This window comes from Chaetomium tenue (genome assembly GCF_020726465.1).
Source record: "Chaetomium tenue strain MPI-SDFR-AT-0079 chromosome Unknown F5144scaffold_8, whole genome shotgun sequence".
Classification (NCBI taxonomy): domain Eukaryota; kingdom Fungi; phylum Ascomycota; class Sordariomycetes; order Sordariales; family Chaetomiaceae; genus Chaetomium; species Chaetomium tenue.
Genome location: NW_027117336.1, coordinates 647,181 through 663,040, shown reverse-complemented (window position 1 = coordinate 663,040; position 15,860 = coordinate 647,181). Strand labels below are relative to the sequence as shown.

At 56.6% G+C, this 15,860-nt stretch overlaps 7 protein-coding genes across 7 annotated transcripts; 2 read left to right on the top strand and 5 right to left on the bottom strand.

Moving 5' to 3' along the window:
* Positions 1 to 809: 809 nt before the first annotated feature.
* On the bottom strand, positions 810 to 2,305 carry F5144DRAFT_587644 (RmlC-like cupin domain-containing protein). The gene has a single exon (XM_066789855.1). The coding sequence runs from the start codon at positions 2,079 to 2,081 to the stop codon at positions 909 to 911; it is 1,173 nt and encodes a 390-aa protein (XP_066638381.1). The 5' UTR covers positions 2,082 to 2,305; the 3' UTR covers positions 810 to 908.
* A 116-nt stretch (positions 2,306 to 2,421) lies between these two features.
* F5144DRAFT_587641 (uncharacterized protein) lies at positions 2,422 to 3,715 on the bottom strand. The gene is made up of 3 exons (XM_066789854.1): positions 3,522 to 3,715; positions 3,380 to 3,457; positions 2,422 to 3,324 (listed from the first exon to the last, which is right to left on the bottom strand). The coding sequence occupies exons 2-3, from the start codon at positions 3,440 to 3,442 to the stop codon at positions 2,740 to 2,742; spliced, it is 648 nt and encodes a 215-aa protein (XP_066638380.1). The 5' UTR covers positions 3,443 to 3,457; positions 3,522 to 3,715; the 3' UTR covers positions 2,422 to 2,739.
* Positions 3,716 to 5,186: 1,471 nt separating this feature from the next.
* Positions 5,187 to 7,592, bottom strand: F5144DRAFT_403763 (uncharacterized protein). Its single transcript, XM_066784868.1, has one exon. The coding sequence runs from the start codon at positions 7,400 to 7,402 to the stop codon at positions 5,651 to 5,653; it is 1,752 nt and encodes a 583-aa protein (XP_066638379.1). The 5' UTR covers positions 7,403 to 7,592; the 3' UTR covers positions 5,187 to 5,650.
* A 983-nt stretch (positions 7,593 to 8,575) lies between these two features.
* Positions 8,576 to 10,847, top strand: F5144DRAFT_607332 (uncharacterized protein; the record flags this gene model as incomplete). Its single annotated transcript, XM_066791548.1, has 11 exons — positions 8,576 to 8,738; positions 8,795 to 8,869; positions 8,926 to 9,029; positions 9,096 to 9,161; positions 9,216 to 9,278; positions 9,588 to 9,716; positions 9,768 to 9,848; positions 9,913 to 9,982; positions 10,039 to 10,098; positions 10,157 to 10,204; positions 10,270 to 10,847. 11 exons carry the CDS (start codon positions 8,576 to 8,578, stop codon positions 10,845 to 10,847), a joined length of 1,437 nt encoding a protein of 478 aa, XP_066638378.1.
* On the bottom strand, positions 10,746 to 11,864 carry F5144DRAFT_587634 (ubiquitin-related domain-containing protein). Its single transcript, XM_066789853.1, has one exon. It carries the CDS (start codon positions 11,808 to 11,810, stop codon positions 11,082 to 11,084), a length of 729 nt encoding a protein of 242 aa, XP_066638377.1. The 5' UTR covers positions 11,811 to 11,864; the 3' UTR covers positions 10,746 to 11,081.
* Positions 11,865 to 12,002: 138 nt separating this feature from the next.
* Positions 12,003 to 14,428, bottom strand: F5144DRAFT_587632 (uncharacterized protein). The gene is made up of 3 exons (XM_066789852.1): positions 14,238 to 14,428; positions 14,044 to 14,133; positions 12,003 to 13,978 (listed from the first exon to the last, which is right to left on the bottom strand). Exons 1-3 carry the CDS (start codon positions 14,270 to 14,272, stop codon positions 12,277 to 12,279), a joined length of 1,827 nt encoding a protein of 608 aa, XP_066638376.1. The 5' UTR covers positions 14,273 to 14,428; the 3' UTR covers positions 12,003 to 12,276.
* Positions 14,429 to 14,658: 230 nt separating this feature from the next.
* On the top strand, positions 14,659 to 15,825 carry F5144DRAFT_499829 (vacuolar ATP synthase subunit D; the record flags this gene model as incomplete). Its single annotated transcript, XM_066786348.1, has 3 exons — positions 14,659 to 14,690; positions 14,757 to 14,845; positions 14,903 to 15,825. 3 exons carry the CDS (start codon positions 14,659 to 14,661, stop codon positions 15,823 to 15,825), a joined length of 1,044 nt encoding a protein of 347 aa, XP_066638375.1.
* Between the last annotated feature and the right edge of the window lie 35 nt (positions 15,826 to 15,860).

Sequence of the window (15,860 nt, the reverse complement as noted above, 5' to 3'; positions counted from 1 at the left end):
TGTCTCGCCACCAGACATATACGACCCACCTTTTTCTCCCCCCGTCAGCATCTTTAAAATGCTGTGGCTGATCAACTTCCTCGCCGGGGTTTTCCGCTCCCCTCCCTTGCCGACCACGGCAACCCCCCCTCCGCCGGCGCCACCATCACCGCGCCCGGCCCGCACTGCGCCACCCGCCGCGCACCCCACGACCACGCCCGCCGTGGCCACCAGCACCCCCCTCCCGCGGCCCCCCCACCGCCACCATCTCTCGCGCCCCCCGCCGCCCCTGCACGTCCGTCCTCGCGTGCGCCCGACCGTCCTCCGCCTGCCGCTCCGTCTTCGCGTGCCACCGGGCGACCCCTCGGCGCCACCCCACCACCACCACCACCACCCCTACCACCCCCGCCGCCCGGGCACGACAATCGGCGGCCTGGTGGCGTGGGACTGGTGGGGCCGGTCGGCCGAGGACCGCGCGGCCGACCAGCGCCGGCGCACCGAGGCCTGGGTGCTCTTCGGGTACCCGCACGCGGGGCTCCTGTCTGCGGGTGCGGGACCGTGCGTTTGCGCCACGCCGCCGGGTTCCGAGGTGGGTGGTCAGAAAGGTAGGGATGTCGAGGCTCTTCTGGAGGGGGTAGATCGGAAGTTGAGGGGTTTAAAAAGGGATGTGTAGGTAATATCGGTACTTCGTTACTTTGGGGTACTCGATAGTTAATACTTAATCGATTAATTTAATTTTTATCCCACATAGATCATCCTTTTGTGGTGCTCGTGATTATGACTTTTGTCTCGATCGTATTCTGTCTGTTGTCACTCCGCAAGGAACATCATTTTTCAATCCAATTCGATGGTATTCTCTAAATCAACAGTAAAGCACAGCCCCATTCCCAATCTAATAAACAAACAAAATACACTCTCCTCTCCCCGCCCTAATGCACCATCCTCTTCCCAATCTCACTCTCCCACCCCTCCGCCCGCTCGAACCCATTCGAGTGCGTCTGGTAGTCCATAAACGCCTTGTACACGTCCTCTTGCTTGGTCAGCACGAACGGCCCGTACTGTACCACCTTCTGGTCGAGCGGCGTGCCCGCGACAATGACAAACCGCGCGCTCTTCTCGGCGCCCTCATCCACCGCCGCGTACACGGCCTGACCCTCTCCCTCAAACACCACATTATGATACTGCCCCACCGTGCGCTGGTTCCCCTTCTCCCCGATCAACACCTCCCCCTCCAGCGTATACGCAAACGCATTCCACCCCTCCGGCAGCGGCTGCACGATGCTTCCCCCGGGCTTCACCTCCACATCCAGCAACCACACCGGCGTATACGCCAAATCCTTCACCGAATCCACCCCATGACTCTGGCCACTAATCACCTTCACCCTGACCCTCCCCCCATCCACCTCCACCACCGGCACCTCCTCCGCCTTCAAATCCCTATACCTCGGCTCACACCCCTTCAACCGCTCCGGCAAATCCACCCACAACTGCAACCCGACATTCGGCCTCCCATCCCCCCTCTCAACCGGCATCTCGGCATGCACAATCCCCCTCCCCGCCGTCATAAACTGCAGATCCCCGGGGCCTAGCCTCCCCCGATTCCCCGCGAAATCCTCGTGGTCCATCTCGCCGTCGAGCAGGTACGTGACAGTTTCCTGGCCGCGGTGGGGGTGGTCGGGGAAGCCGGCAGACCCCGGCACGGCGAAGTGGTCGAGCATGAGGAAGGGCGAGAAGTGGCGGAGTTTGGGGGTGCCGATGGAGCGGCGCACGCGGGCGCCGGCGCCTTCGGATTGCTCGACGGCGAGGAAGGTTTGGCGGATGAGGCGGGGGAGGAGTCTGGTGGTGGCGGACATGGTGGGTGGTGGGGTGTGGGTGTGGGTGTTGGTGTTGGGGTTAATGTTGGGGTTGGAGTTGGGGTTTTCTTCTGGGGTTGTGGTTGTGGTCATGACCGTGATGATGTTTTCTGGTATGAGCTTGGAGATGATGGAGTTGGTTGTTGCAAACTCGAGAATGTCGTTTCGTTTTATGTTTAAAAGAGCCAAGATAGAACAGAGGCCCACGATGACGGAGATGGCGATGGTGACTGAAGAAAAAGTCCTCATCGAGTTGGCTGAGCGGATGGCTCCTTTTATACAAAAACTAATGGACACCAGGGCGAGAATTGTATTTCCCAATCACGACAAAGAATACACTCTGTTTTATAAATTATCACCAACCCTTCCCTTCCCTTGGCCTGCCCCTCATTACTAAGGCTAAGGTAAGAAAACACATCGCGGCAAATTTTGGCGGGGCAAAGCGTGAGGTTGTTTCCCAATCCGGCTAGTGGGGTTGCTTACATTATGCACCGGTAATCGAGGTGGGGGGATTCCAGAATGCTGATCCATGGCTGGCTGCTTCGAGACATTCCCAAATGGGTCTTGGTCAGTGGTTACGAATGCTCGGGGCGGCAACTCTCGCTTTTATCGCAACTTTTGCAATTGTTTGAAGTTCAACTTCAAGTCCAACTCCATTCTCCGATTTTTCGAGCTTTGTAAATTACATGCGCATGGTACCGTGTCTATTCCATTCCCCTTTCCCCGGCCAGACCAAAAGGTTTGCTTCATTCCTTCCTCCGTGACCGAACCGAACAAAAGAAAACACACGAGGCCGACTCGCAAATCTGGATTTTCGAATGACCGTAATCATTTTGGAAACGTCCCAGCCGACGTTTTGGAACATACCGACTGCCACCATCAGCCACCCACCGAGTCATAGCCACGCTCAAACGGTCGACGTCTTAGGCTCAGCTGCGTTGTGCGGCTCAGCTTGGTCGTGGCCGGCCGCGTCGCCACCGGTTTGGCGCCTGAGAATCTCCTCTAGCTGGTCCAGCGCGCGATTGAGCGACTGGGTGATCGGGAACGCCGAGCCGAGCTTGAGGGTTCCGCGGACAACAAAGAGATAGCTTTCCATCGTCACAATGGCCGCCGTCTCGGTGACCGCCCTGGCCTTGGCAATGCTGCTCTTGCCACCCGACCTCTTGCATGCGCCGTTGTACACCTCCGTCACATGTTTGGTCGGCACGGCGGCGGCTTCCCTGGCGGCTTCCTTGGCGTCGTTCAGGAGCTCGGCAGAGGGCTTCTTCACCACCGGGTACTTCTCCTCAACCCGGGACAGCGCTTCGACACCCATCTCGTCGGCCCGCTGAGCATAGGGGATCACGTAGGCCAGCGGCTTGTTGAAGAGGTTGAGAACCGGGGCACCGACCAAGTCGTACGCCGAGTTGGTGAGCCGGATCGAGATCTTGCCGACCGAGCTGGCGCTGAATGCGCGGACTCCATCCTGGACTGCGGGAAGAGCCAGGAGGTGCTGCGTGGTTTCGTTAGTTGTACATTCAGGCGCAAGGTGAGTAGAGTTGCCGTACGCGAAGTGTGATTGAATGCGGCGAGTCGCCGTTGAGCACAGGGGCTGTCTTGGACTCCGCCATTGTCTTGTTAGGTAGCTGTGGGTGTAGGGTGTCAGTTGGTTGACCGCACGGCAGTGGCAAGCAAACTAGGGCGCTATACCTGACCGAGCTGTGGGATCGTAGAGATTAAGGATTGGTGAGCTGAGTAAGTTCTCCCAGTCCAATGCGATGTGGGCAGAGAGTTCCAAAAATTGCGAACAAGACAAAACACGGAATCAGAGAATCAGTGAATGTGTGATGGAGGGAGGGAATTTGGAATGAGGAGAGGGCAGGCCTGGAATGCTATAAAAGGGGCAGGCAAAGGCCTCGACCAAGCAGGTACGACGCCACCCACTCCTCGGGCAACCGTTTCGACCCAGTCCCATGTGCTTTCCCACGGAAAACGGCCAGTCGTGATGGCACTTTTTTATCGCCATATCCTCTGCAGCGTTCCAAGGTGGGGTTGCCACCCCTCCTCTCGACCAGTCAGAACTCCAACCAGCCAATTTACGCCCTGGCTTGCAGAGATAAGGCTGTCCGCCGTTGGCATGTGAAAGCTGGCCCAAGCTCCTCCATTGTCTCGAAGTCTCGAATTACCGTCCTCGAGATCGGGAGCTCGGAAGAGCTAGATTGTCTCTAGGGACGGGGTCCTCTAAAATTATTGGGATTATTCGCACGTTGGCCGTTTCCGGACCAGCAAGATACGCAACGCAGCAAGGTACTCTGGTCCTGTCGTTCTGTAGCTTAGCCAAACCTGGCGATCTCAGTCCACAGGTAGGAAGCCCGGCAATCGCACCCGGCCAGGTTATTCCTGGGTGTGCCAAGATGCAATATCATCACCACTGGCGTAATTATTTCGAAAGATGTCATCACCAATCTGTAGCACAACATTCCATCGGAGGCTTGCATGATTAACCGCCCAATAATGGCAAGGAATTGATTTTGCAACCATCTCTGCCCCAAGACGCAGCCCGCTCCCTTGGACACGAATTCACCGCCGAGACCGTTCAGTGCCCAAGCCGAGATGTCAAATCAACGACCCACCCACAAACCGATGGCAGGCACGGATACTGTTTCCGTCGGGACCCGCATGGTCTCGATGCAACCCTCGAACGTGCGACACGGCGCCTTGGCGACTTTCACATGTCAGAACTAGACAGGTTGATTCGCCCGCGACCCATCTGATGTCGGGATTTTGGAGACGAAGGCGAAAATTTGAACTTCTAGACCCGGATGCGGGACTGGCACTGCTGGCACCGTCATATACTGTGTATCTTGGTCGACCATGGCCGAGGGATTTATGCTTAGAGCAGGATGGCATCACTGGCGTTCCTCGAGGCTTTGGCAATTGGGAGGAAAAACAACCCACAGATCGGGACGAAAAAACCTCTCTTTCAGACCTTGTTCGGCCCGAAAAGTAGGCATTCGTCGTAAAGCGGGGCCGTGGCAGACCCACGAGACAAGCCTGTTTTCCGGCTCAGCTCCCCTCGGCCAGACGAGATTATCCAGGGTTAATCTCAAAGATCCTTTCCAGACCAGGCGGGGGCCGATGAACCAACATCCAACATCCAGATAAAATAGCGTGATAGATAAGTTAGGAGCATGGCACACAGTGTCTCGCCATGGGTGATCCACGCAGTATCCGCCACTATCGGAACGGACACCTCCATGATCCTGGCCGTAGACCCGGCTATCCGTCGAGTTTGCTTTAATTAATATGAAACGCTATCGAGGTGGGCATCCTGATAAACTCGAACATCTTCACATGTTCAGTTACTTGCCAGGTAGAGTCAGAGTCCTTGAGGAGAGCTGCCTGGCTGAGTAGCTGATATGCAAGATGCTTCTACCCTTGCCGCCGTTGACACTGCCTACTAGCATTGCCAAGATGGCAACGTCTCTGAAGGTCGAACTCCTCTAGTCGACGTAAGTAAACATGAACATGACGGGTATGCACAGCACCTAGGTAAGTATGCGTTGCAATCGGTCAGTGCTATTAAAAACAAAAACGCCCTAGACGAAAGACATCTCTCCGGAGTCGTAAATATCACACTATCCGCAGTTAGTTACAATTATAATTAAAATGCCATCCAAATAATGTCCCCCGTGTCTGTGCCTTCCGCCATACTAGGATAGGGTATCATGTCCTGGATTCACTATCCTAAATTACATCAAGCCGCCATCCCCTCGGCGGCATACAAAAGTTCTAGTACTTTCAAAATTCCAGTACGTTCAAACTACCGACGATCTCAGTCAGTCGGACTCGTCCGACGACCCGTAATCAACCAGCCCACCCTGAAGCCTCCTTTCTCCAGGCACCTCTTGAATCTCCCCATCCTCCTCGTCGCGGCCGACTGTAACACTACTAGGGGCGACCTCCCGACCAAATGGAACACTCCCGTAGTCAACTTCCCGACCGACCGTGACGCTGCTAGCCTCCCAATCAATATCTACCCGCGACCCGGCACCGAAAGCCGCCTCAATGGTGGCGATGACCTCCCCACCGTCGCTGTTGACCTCCCCCTCCTCAGCCTCATCCCCCGGCTGCTCAACAGCCGCCCGCGGATGGTCCCTCGTATCATGCCTAGCCCTCTTCCCACCCCTCCCAAACCCACCCCGCGCACCACCTCTCTGCCACCACTCACGAGCTTTATACCCACCTTCAAACGCCCTTTTCTTGTTGTTCCCACCAGCAACCCTCTCACCATCACCACCACCACCACCACCACCACCACCACCACCCCGCGCCTCCCTCTCCCTCTCCAAACCCTCCACTCCATCCCGGGCACCCCTCGGCTGCCTCCGCTCGCCCACCCCAACCACACACCCCTGCGGCACGCCCAATCCTCTGGGCACCGCCATAACCGTAGGGAATTCAAGCACCGTCCGACCCGTGAGCGCAGTAGCAAGGTTTTCGGCCGCGCTGAGCGGCACAACAGCCGTCTTGTTTGCCTTGCGAAGCCGGTCATCTTTAGCGGCAGCGGAACCGGTGGCTGCGCTGACGAGGTAGAAATCCCAGGTCAGGAGCTCTTCTTCTAGGGTTCGGTCGATGTGGGGGTGGGTGGTTGTTTGGGACCAGGTGCTGGTGAAGGGGTATTGGGAGGTGTGTGGGGCGGCGGGCCAGGTGGAGGTTGATGGGTCTTGGGTGGACGGTTGTTGTTGGGGTTGGTGCTGCTTTTTGTTGCTTTTGTTGTTGGGATGGAGGGTCTTGCGTTTCTTTGGGGGCGGGGGGGAGGAAGGCTCGTCGGGGTCGGATTCGTTGTCGGTCTCGGTCGGGTCGGGCTGGCCATGGCTTTGGCGGTCGAGTTGGCCGCGGTGCCAGTCCAGGGCGGTCGCTAGCCCGGCGTGGAGAGGAGTGCCCTCGAGGGCTTTGTAGAGGATGCGGAGTGGTCGTTGGTGGTCTTTGTGTCCTGGGAAACCTAGGTCGGACGCTCGGAAGATGAGCCACTCCACCCGCCAGTTGATGGACTGTGTCCGCCTGTTCCAGGACGTCTTGTTGTCTTTCGACCGGGCCATGCCTTTCGGCATCGTGATGGCTTCGATCCCGAGGAATCGCAGTCGCCGCCGGACATGTTTGTCGAAACCATCGATCATCGCGATTGCTTCTTGCGGCCGGCCATGTTTCCTGTAAGGTTGGGTTTGGGCTGGTACATGGCGAAGCTCGTCGCCGTACCAGACCTTGTGGAAAACTTTGTCCTGGTTCTGGGGCCGCAGGTCCTGCTCGCTCAGCAATCGGCGGGCTTCGACGACGTCTTTTTCGGCTCGTTCACGGGCTCGCTCGATGGATGAGAGGAAGTTGAAGTCGTGATCAATCCCAGCGGCGGTTTTGAGCTGATTCAAGGGCATGAAAGCCCTGGGGTTTCGCTGGCCATCACAGTCGGCGCGGGCCTTGTGTTTCTGGATGCACGGCAGCGAGCAAGTGCGGGCGTTGCATCGTGGACACTTGTACTTTGGCGGTTCGGTGTGACAGATGCTGCACAGAGTGCTGAGGACCGTCTCAGACATGGTGAGTTCGCCCACTGTTTCCCAATCCGACGGATTTGGTGTATGCAATTGGTAATGTCGAGGGTATCAGAGGTGCTCGGCGATATTTGGATGCGACCGCTGATAAGCCTTATCACAACTTTTCTGGACCAGTATTTCTAGAGTATTTCTGGCCAGTCGGAGGGCTTCCTTTTGAATTAATAGTGGGTCAGTTCGCCCACAAAACCCAACCCCACCTCCCACCACGGGATTTCCTTGATTGATGTTTCCTGCACAGCACGAACTTCGGTGGAGGTCCACGGGATGGAGAAGATACTAGAGTGAGCACTAATACTTTCAAGAGTGGTCTTGTGGGGCCGATGAATGCGGGTATAGTCGCAAAGGGCAAGAGAGATAAGATGAGACTCGGATGGTCAGCGAGATCGGTGTGATGACCCGCGACAACATATGAGCCCTAGTCGCTACTATAGTTGCTGCGGTATGTGGTTGATTTAACCATGACCATCCGGGCCTCATCTTGTCCCTCTTGGCCTTTGCGACTATACTCGCATTCTTCAGTCCCGTAGAACCACTCTTCAAGGTAATAGTGCTCACTCTAATATCTTCTCCATCCCGTGGACCAGCCACGGCAGTGCATCCGGATGTTAATATGATAATTTATTTACGAACTGTTATCAGGTCTAGTTTTCTTCTTACATTTTTGTCCAACTTTTCCTCACACCATCCATTCTGTGGAGGCATTGATTTCCAAATGAGCATGACATCTGTAAAAGTCATCCTTCCCTCTCCAACCGGGCGTGGCAGCCACGAGACTCGACTGGCTGGAACTGGCTTGCCCGGCCCAGCGCCTTTCGACCCCGCGTCCATTAAGCTTGGTTTTACGTGTCTCAGCCTCCAACCATCGTGTTGTCGGGCTGCCATCACAGCACCAATCAGGAACCACAAACATGGCTTACATGGGAGAGCAGGCCTTGTACCGCGTCTCGTGGCGCAAATGCGCTAGACTTGACCTGCAAAGCGTGACGCCCGGCTCCTACTGTGATGCTCAGCCGGGTCAGACTTTTTTTAGGTTGTTGTAGATCAAACAGTGAGATAAGTTTCTAGCCTAATTTAATTTTCCTTTCTTCCCATCATACGACACTTTTGTTGTTGTTACCGAGTACTTTGTCGCTTCTCTCCAAATCGCGGATGAAAATGAACCGAAGAATCGAGTGCCGTAGTGAAGGATGCAACTACGAGGTCGTCTTCAAGACTGCCGATGGAGCGTTCGACGAACGGAGAGCCAGTGGCCGGATCCCCTTGTCCCCTCCCCACCGGCACTCCAACGCCATCCAGGTCTCCCCCTATTGCAAGCTTCGTATGCTCTGTCTCATATCCTGCATAGGCCGCCCTGCAATACTCACATACTGGTAGATACCTGCATCCATTTCCACGGCGACGAGCGTTGCGTCTACAAGAAGCCGTCCCATGACTCGGTTTGCGCCATCCGTAAGCCGCTCCAACGGCTTTTGGTTTCAACTTGCAACTGACTGAGGGTTTTGTAGACGCAAGATGCCCCATTTCGGACTGCACCCAGGCCCGCGCCCAGTTTCTCGAACCCAACTTTGACCCCTTGTCCAACGCCGTCCCGAAATATGCTCGCTTCGACGTCTGCTCTGACCGTGCGTCTCTTGTATGGTGTATTTGTGAAATAGGGGATACTGACTAGGAGTAGACAAGTGTACATTGCAACGATGCCCAGGGAGGCGGGCATCTCAGGGGACCACATATTGCCAATCCCGTAAGTATATTGCTCTTTGGTACATTTGTTTAGTACCTTGTTAACAACTAGCAGATGCTTGTCAGGCCGAGGAATGCCCAAACTTACGTCAAGAGCAACGTAACTGCTGTGCAGAGCGTAAGCCTTGCTGTTTACGGCCTGGAAAAAGCTGCTGCTGATACTGTCAAGACCAATGCAAAACAAAAGGCTGTCGGACTATCGTCGAGGGCCAATTTCCCTACTGTGTGATCCGTAAGCCTAACGTCTGACACTTTCAGAGAGACCATCAGAGACAATGACTAACTGTCACAGACATCAAATGTCAGCTGAACGGCTGCAACGAAGCAAAACACTTGTCAAACAAAACGAACGAGTACCTTACCTACTGCATTGATCGTGCGCCACCACGCTATCCCGTGCCACACACCCAGTGATTAACATTCGCAGATGCATCATGCCCTGTACGGCAGTGTACCGCCTTCAAGGCAGACCGTTCACGCCACTGTTCGAGCCACACCTGCAGGATGCGGGACTGTTCGAAGCCGGCCAAATTCGAGCCGCCATACTGCGAAGACCGTAAGTCGTAGGGTCCAATATTAGTTGCGAAATCACGCTGACCTTCATCAGATTGCTGTGCCAGACCAAACTGCCATAACCCTCGAAATTGGGCGTCTGAACCTAAGGATGCCGGGACTTTCTGTCCCATGCGTGAGTGCTTCCCTTTTGAACCACCGGCAATAGGTTGTTAGCGTATCACTATCTAACATTCGAGACGATAGACACATGCCGTTCCGAAGGATGCCAGGCATGCGTTGACGAGCTAGCTATCTTCTGCCACACTCGTGAGCACCCCTTCCTGTCTTTCTGTTCCCCTGGAAAGGACTAACACCCTAGCTAGACGGTTGCTCTAAACCCAAGTGCCACCAAAAGACTATTGCCGAGAAACTCTGTATTGACCGTGAGCTCCCCCCTCATACGATCTCCCCACCAAACCCCTCACTAACTCTGCCATCCAGACTTCAAAGAGCACTACGTAACCCAAGGCAAACAGCTCCGCGCCGACCGTAAGCCACCCACAATCCTACCACCCCCTCCCCCCCCGCACCACTCACTAACCCACCCTACCCAGACACCGAGAAGCCACCCCCACCCCCAACAAAACAACAACAACAACACAAGCAACCCCCCCTCCCCCTCCAACCCCCCACCCGCCCCACCCTCCTCTCCTCACTCCACCACCACCTCCACGAAACAACCGACTCAGCCCCCCACCCCCGCCGCCACAGCTCCGACCTGACCAAGGACGACCGGCCGGGAAGCCGCCTCCGCGACCTCGCCAGCGAGTCGACGGTGCTGGACAACGATTCCGTGCTCGACGGCAAGAGCCAGGCGCACTGGGGTCCGGCGGGGCTAGGCCAGGCGGGGCTGGGCCAGGCGCTGCCGCCGAGGAAGAAACCGCCGAGTTTTGCGGAGACGGAGTTGGGCCCGCTGGGGGAGGAGTTGGGGAGGCCTGGGAGTGGTAGTGGTGCTGGGGGTGGGGGTGGGGGGAGTGGTGGGGAGGAGAGGCCGGAGTTGTTTATTAAGGTTCCTCAGGGGGGTGGTCACGGTGGTGGTGGTGGTGGTGGGCGGGGCAGGCCGCTTCGGGGACGAAGGGCGCAGGTTGAGGATGGGGATGGGGAGAGCGAGGAGTGGGGAGGGGATGAGTGATGTGTGTTTTGGACTGAATGATGGGAAAGTGAACGGAAGTAAGAATTTGCAACTGGAGTCAAGTCAGGTGTTCCACTATCGCTAGTCATCGGCTTTAGCTATCAATTCAAAATGACGCCCGATATCCTTAATTTGCTCGGCCAGCCCCCAACAAACAGGCTGGCAACGCTCCCAACATGGCCACAACATTCCCTTACCCCCAGCCAAACCAACTCTCCAACCCATCGCATCAAATCAATCCCCCGTATCCACCTCCAAATCCAGCTGTACTCCATTCGACACGCCATAATCCCCCAACGTAATCATATCCTTAAACGGCCGCTCCCCCTGCCGCTTTAGCATAATCTCATGCGGCTCCCGCCCCACCTTCATGGCCACCATGATCTTGAACTGGCCGACCGTGTCGCTGGGGAAGGCCGGGATCTGGGCCTTGGTGCCGAGGCGGTCGTTGACCGTCACCAGAATCATCTGCTCGCCCGGCGCGGCTGCGGGCGCGGCTGCAGGTGGTGGTGCGGGTGCTGGTGGCTTGGACTTTTTGGGTCTGGGTTGCGCGTCTCGGTTGCGGTCGCGGTCGGTTGGGCGGTTGTTGTTTCGTGGGGAGCGATCTCTTTCTCTGTCTCTGCCACTGTCGCTTCGACGAGGGTGCCGGTCTCCGTCCCTGTCCCTGTCTCTGTCCCTGTCCCTGTCTCTGTCCCTGTCTCGATCGCGGTCTCGACTCCTGTCTCGCCTGGGCGATCGGTCTCGATTACCACCTCTGTTTCTGTCTCTGTCTCTTCCGTACTCGCGATCGCGCTCCCGGTCTCTCCTAGGCGAGCGATCGCGGTAGCCGCGTTGTAGGCCACGGTCGTCGCGTCGGTCGTCTGCATCGTTGGAGCGTTTGTCCTTCCATTTGAGGCCGCCGCCGGCTTTCGGCCGCCTTGGTGGCGATCGCGATCGCGACCGTCTAAGAGGGGAGTCTGGCATGTTGTGGAGGAGTGTTGAAGTTTGAAGGGTCAATCGCCACCTAAACACGGGAAGCTAAACAAGGGAAGCTCAGGTTGGCGGTTGCTGGAATGCAGCTGGTGGCGGAATTTTAGTGGGGCAACTTGGAGCGATAAGCGCGATAAGGTCGAGTTCCGTTCCGTGCACTCATCTCATGGCAGGGTCACAACGAAGCAAATCTTGAAACCAAATTGTATAACCTTACTCGGTAGAGTCTGCCCTCGCTGTGCTAACAATAAGTGCCCTTTGGAGGGCGCCCACAGCAACTAGCCTCCGTTCCTGCCTTTTCATCACCCGAAACTGGAGTGCGGCATGAATCACACAACCAATCCGCCCAAACGCCGTTCTCTTGCCCATCCAAACGCCAAAACCACCAGCCGGGACGCCAGAAGGTGTATCATACAGAGAAGGAAGTAAAAGATATAAATCTAGCAGAAGAGGTTGCTGCCTACTCCTTGCTGGACTTCTTCTTCTTCTTCTTCGGCTTCTCCTCCTTGGCCGGTGTCTCCTCCTCTGCGTCGTGCTTGCGCTTCGAGCTCTTGGGCTTGACGGGCGTCTCAACCTCCTCCTCCTCGGCCTCCTGAGCCTTGGAGTCCTTCTTGCTGAGGACCTCTACCGAGCCGTCGGCGTTTACCTTGATCTGGCCCTTCTCGAACCGGCGGGCAAACTTGGAGACGGAGATGCCGACCTCCTTTGCAAGGCGCTCGTAGTCGTCTTCGGTAATCTTGGCGGGCGCAGCAACCTCGGTGTCCTTGGACTTCTTGGACTTCTCCTTCTTCTCCTTCTTGTCCTTCTTGTCCTTCTTGTCTTTCTTCTCCTTTTTGCTAGGAGCTTCTTGCATTTCTTCGTCAGAATCTGCCCCAACGTCAAGCTCAGCCATTTCCTCGTCGACTTCCTCGATGAGGGGCTTCTTAGGCGCCTCGGCTTCGGCGGAAAGGCCGTCGGCGTCAATGTTGTACTTGCGGGCCTCCTTGATGTCCCACTTGGAGGGAGCGCCGAGCGGGATGCCGTTAGGGCCAACCGAGACGGTCTTGGAGAGCGGCTTGCCTTCTAGCACCCGCAGGTTGTTCTCGAGCTTAGCCCTGGCCCGGATACCCAGGCTGGCGCGCGTCTCATCGTCCGCGTCATCCTCAAACTCGGCAAGGGCATCAGTACGAACACCAAGGGCTACCTTGGAAGCGAGTTGACGAGCGACCTTGCCCTTGTTCGCGCCAGAAGCCTGACCGACCAGAGAAGCATGGTAGATGAGACCGTACTTGGGGGTGGCATGCTTGGTCTTGAGCGCACGGAAGAGCGCCTTCTCGGCACCGAGGATCTGGATAGTAGAACCCGGGTTCTTGGCGAGGCTGATGAGAGAGCCGGCGTGGGCGATGAGCCGAGCACCAACGAGCGCACCGACAAGCTCCGTCATGTTAGGGGAGATGGCCTTCATGCGGTTCTCAAGATACTCGGCAAGCTGTCTCCTGTACTCGGAGTAGCTGATGACTTGCTCGGCAAGCAGCTTGATGTTCTCGAGGTCCTCAGCGCTGATCTCGGTACCCATGCTGATATCAGCAGCAGCCTTGACGGCCGTCTCGATCTCATGGGGGAGGATTTCGGACAGATCCGCCTCGCCCGCGTTGGAACGCAAGCCCAGGGTGACGATGACCTTGGCATAAGACAGGTTGTCGGGCAAGATTTTGGCCAACTCGGGGAAATGCCAGCCGTACCATTCCTTCACGCGCATGGCGTATGTGTTTAGCTCCTTGTCCAGATCGTCAAGCAGGGAAACGGCGTGCACGATCATGACATCGACCTTGTCGGGCGAGAACTTGAGTCTGTGCCGCGAGAGCGAGTGGGACAACCCCAAAGACATCTCCTGGAAGTTCTCCGGGAGCATGCCGGGGATGAGCTCAGGCAGATGTTGACGGATGGCACGAAAGAGGTCGGTTGTCGACGAATCGGAGATGGGCTTGATGTTCAACTCGGGAATCTTGACGATCGAGCTGCCGAGCTTGCTCTCGGCCACGGCCAGAGTGACCTTCTTTTCATCCTTGAATTCATTGAGGAGATCGGCCAGCTTCGGCGTGACCTTGCCCTCAATCACGCCAGCAATTTCTTCGAGCGCGGTCGCGGCGCTGTCGAACTTGGCAAACTCCTTGTACTTGATTCTGTAGGGCATTGGTACATGAACCACCGACGAGAGGGCTGTCCGCACGCGGCGGGTTGTACTTACTCCTTGACGATCTTGTCAACGGTGGATAGACGATCACTGAGGTTGTCGGAATCCAGCAACTTCTTATCGGCCGCCTTGAAAAGGCCATAGCTGCAGGCGCGAGTTAGAACAATCGGTGTCGACAATTGAATGCAGGAACATCCCGAACAGAGGCGATCGCGACTTGTTTCTGCAATTGAACGAGGTGCACTTACCCTGCGCTAGTTTCGGTGAGGATAAAGAGAGGCATGATGGAGGCTGGTTGATGGGTGCCCAACCGCGCTTTCTGTTCTGAGTGGAAGCGTGGGGAGACAGCTCAACTACGGCCGTGCTTGCACTTTTATCGAGGGCTTCACAAGCAGAAAAAAAGTTAGGAGCGAAGAACAATTTTTTACCACCAGTTTGGAGTTGTAGGTGGGGCTGGTTGGTCCAAGCTCTGGTCGTGTGCATTCGGGGCAGGCAGAGGGGCGTCCCCACACTTGTCTCCAAGTTCTTGGCGCTTCAGGCGGTTGCGTATGCACGGTCCAAGCCGGCGGCCAACCAGCAATCCAACGCCGTCCTAAGCCGCATCTCGAGTTCCAACAGCCAAAGGAGCTGTCATCTACAACTTCTCAACGTTTATCCGGCAGAGCAAAGATGGAGGGCCTTCTATTCAACGTGAACAATGGGTATGTCATGTCCTCTAATATGCGCATCGTCATTGACACAGACTGACCCCTTCTCGCATTCTATAGTTACATCGAGGGCATCGTCCGCGGCTATCGCAACGGACTGCTCACCGGTACCAACTACACCAACATGACACAATGCGAGACCATTGATGGTAGCTCACCTTTTTTCTCGCATTATTTAACTTCCCGCCTCTGATAAACGTTTGCAGACCTCAAGCTCCAACTCGGCCCCGCTTACGGCGACTTCCTCGCTACCCTCCCACCCAACCCCTCCACGTCGAGCCTCGCGACCAAAACCACCGAGAAGCTCGTCTCCGAGTTCCGCTATGTCCGCGCCAACGCGGTTGGCTCGCTCGCCAAGTTCATGGACTACGTCACCTATGGCTACATGATCGACAACGTGGCGCTGCTCATCACCGGCACCCTCCACGAACGCGACACGCGCGAGCTGCTCGACCGCTGCCACCCCCTCGGCTGGTTCGAGACGATGCCCGTCCTTTGCGTGGCGACCAACATCGAGGAGTTGTACAACAGCGTGCTGATCGAGACGCCCCTCGCCCCCTACTTCAAGGGCAGCCTCAGCCACCAGGACCTGGACGAGCTTAACATCGAGATCGTGCGCAACACGCTGTACAAGAACTACCTCGAGGACTTCTACGAGTTTGTCAACTCCCACCCGGACATGGCCGGCACGCCGACCGCCGAGGTCATGTCGGAGTTGCTCGAGTTCGAGGCCGACCGCCGCGCCATCAACATCACGCTCAACTCGTTCGGGACGGAGCTGTCTAAGGCCGACCGCAAGAAGCTGTACCCCAGCTTTGGGAACCTTTACCCCGAGGGCACGCTGATGCTGTCGCGGGCGGATGACTTTGAGGGCGTGCGATTGGCCGTGGAGGGCGTGTCTGACTACAAGGCCTTCTTCGAGGCGGCCGGTCTCGGTGGCGGTCCTGGCGGGCCGGGCAATATGGCTGGTGGTTCCGGGTCGGACGGCAGGAGCCTGGAGGATATGTTCTACCAGAAGGAAATGGAGATTGCCAAGGGCGCGTTCACGCGGCAATTCACATTTGCGATTGTGTATGCGTGGGTCAAATTGAGGGAACAGGTCAGTACCCCATCTACCCGGCTAGTGTAGTCGAATCCTTTAACATGAAACTACAGGAAATCCGC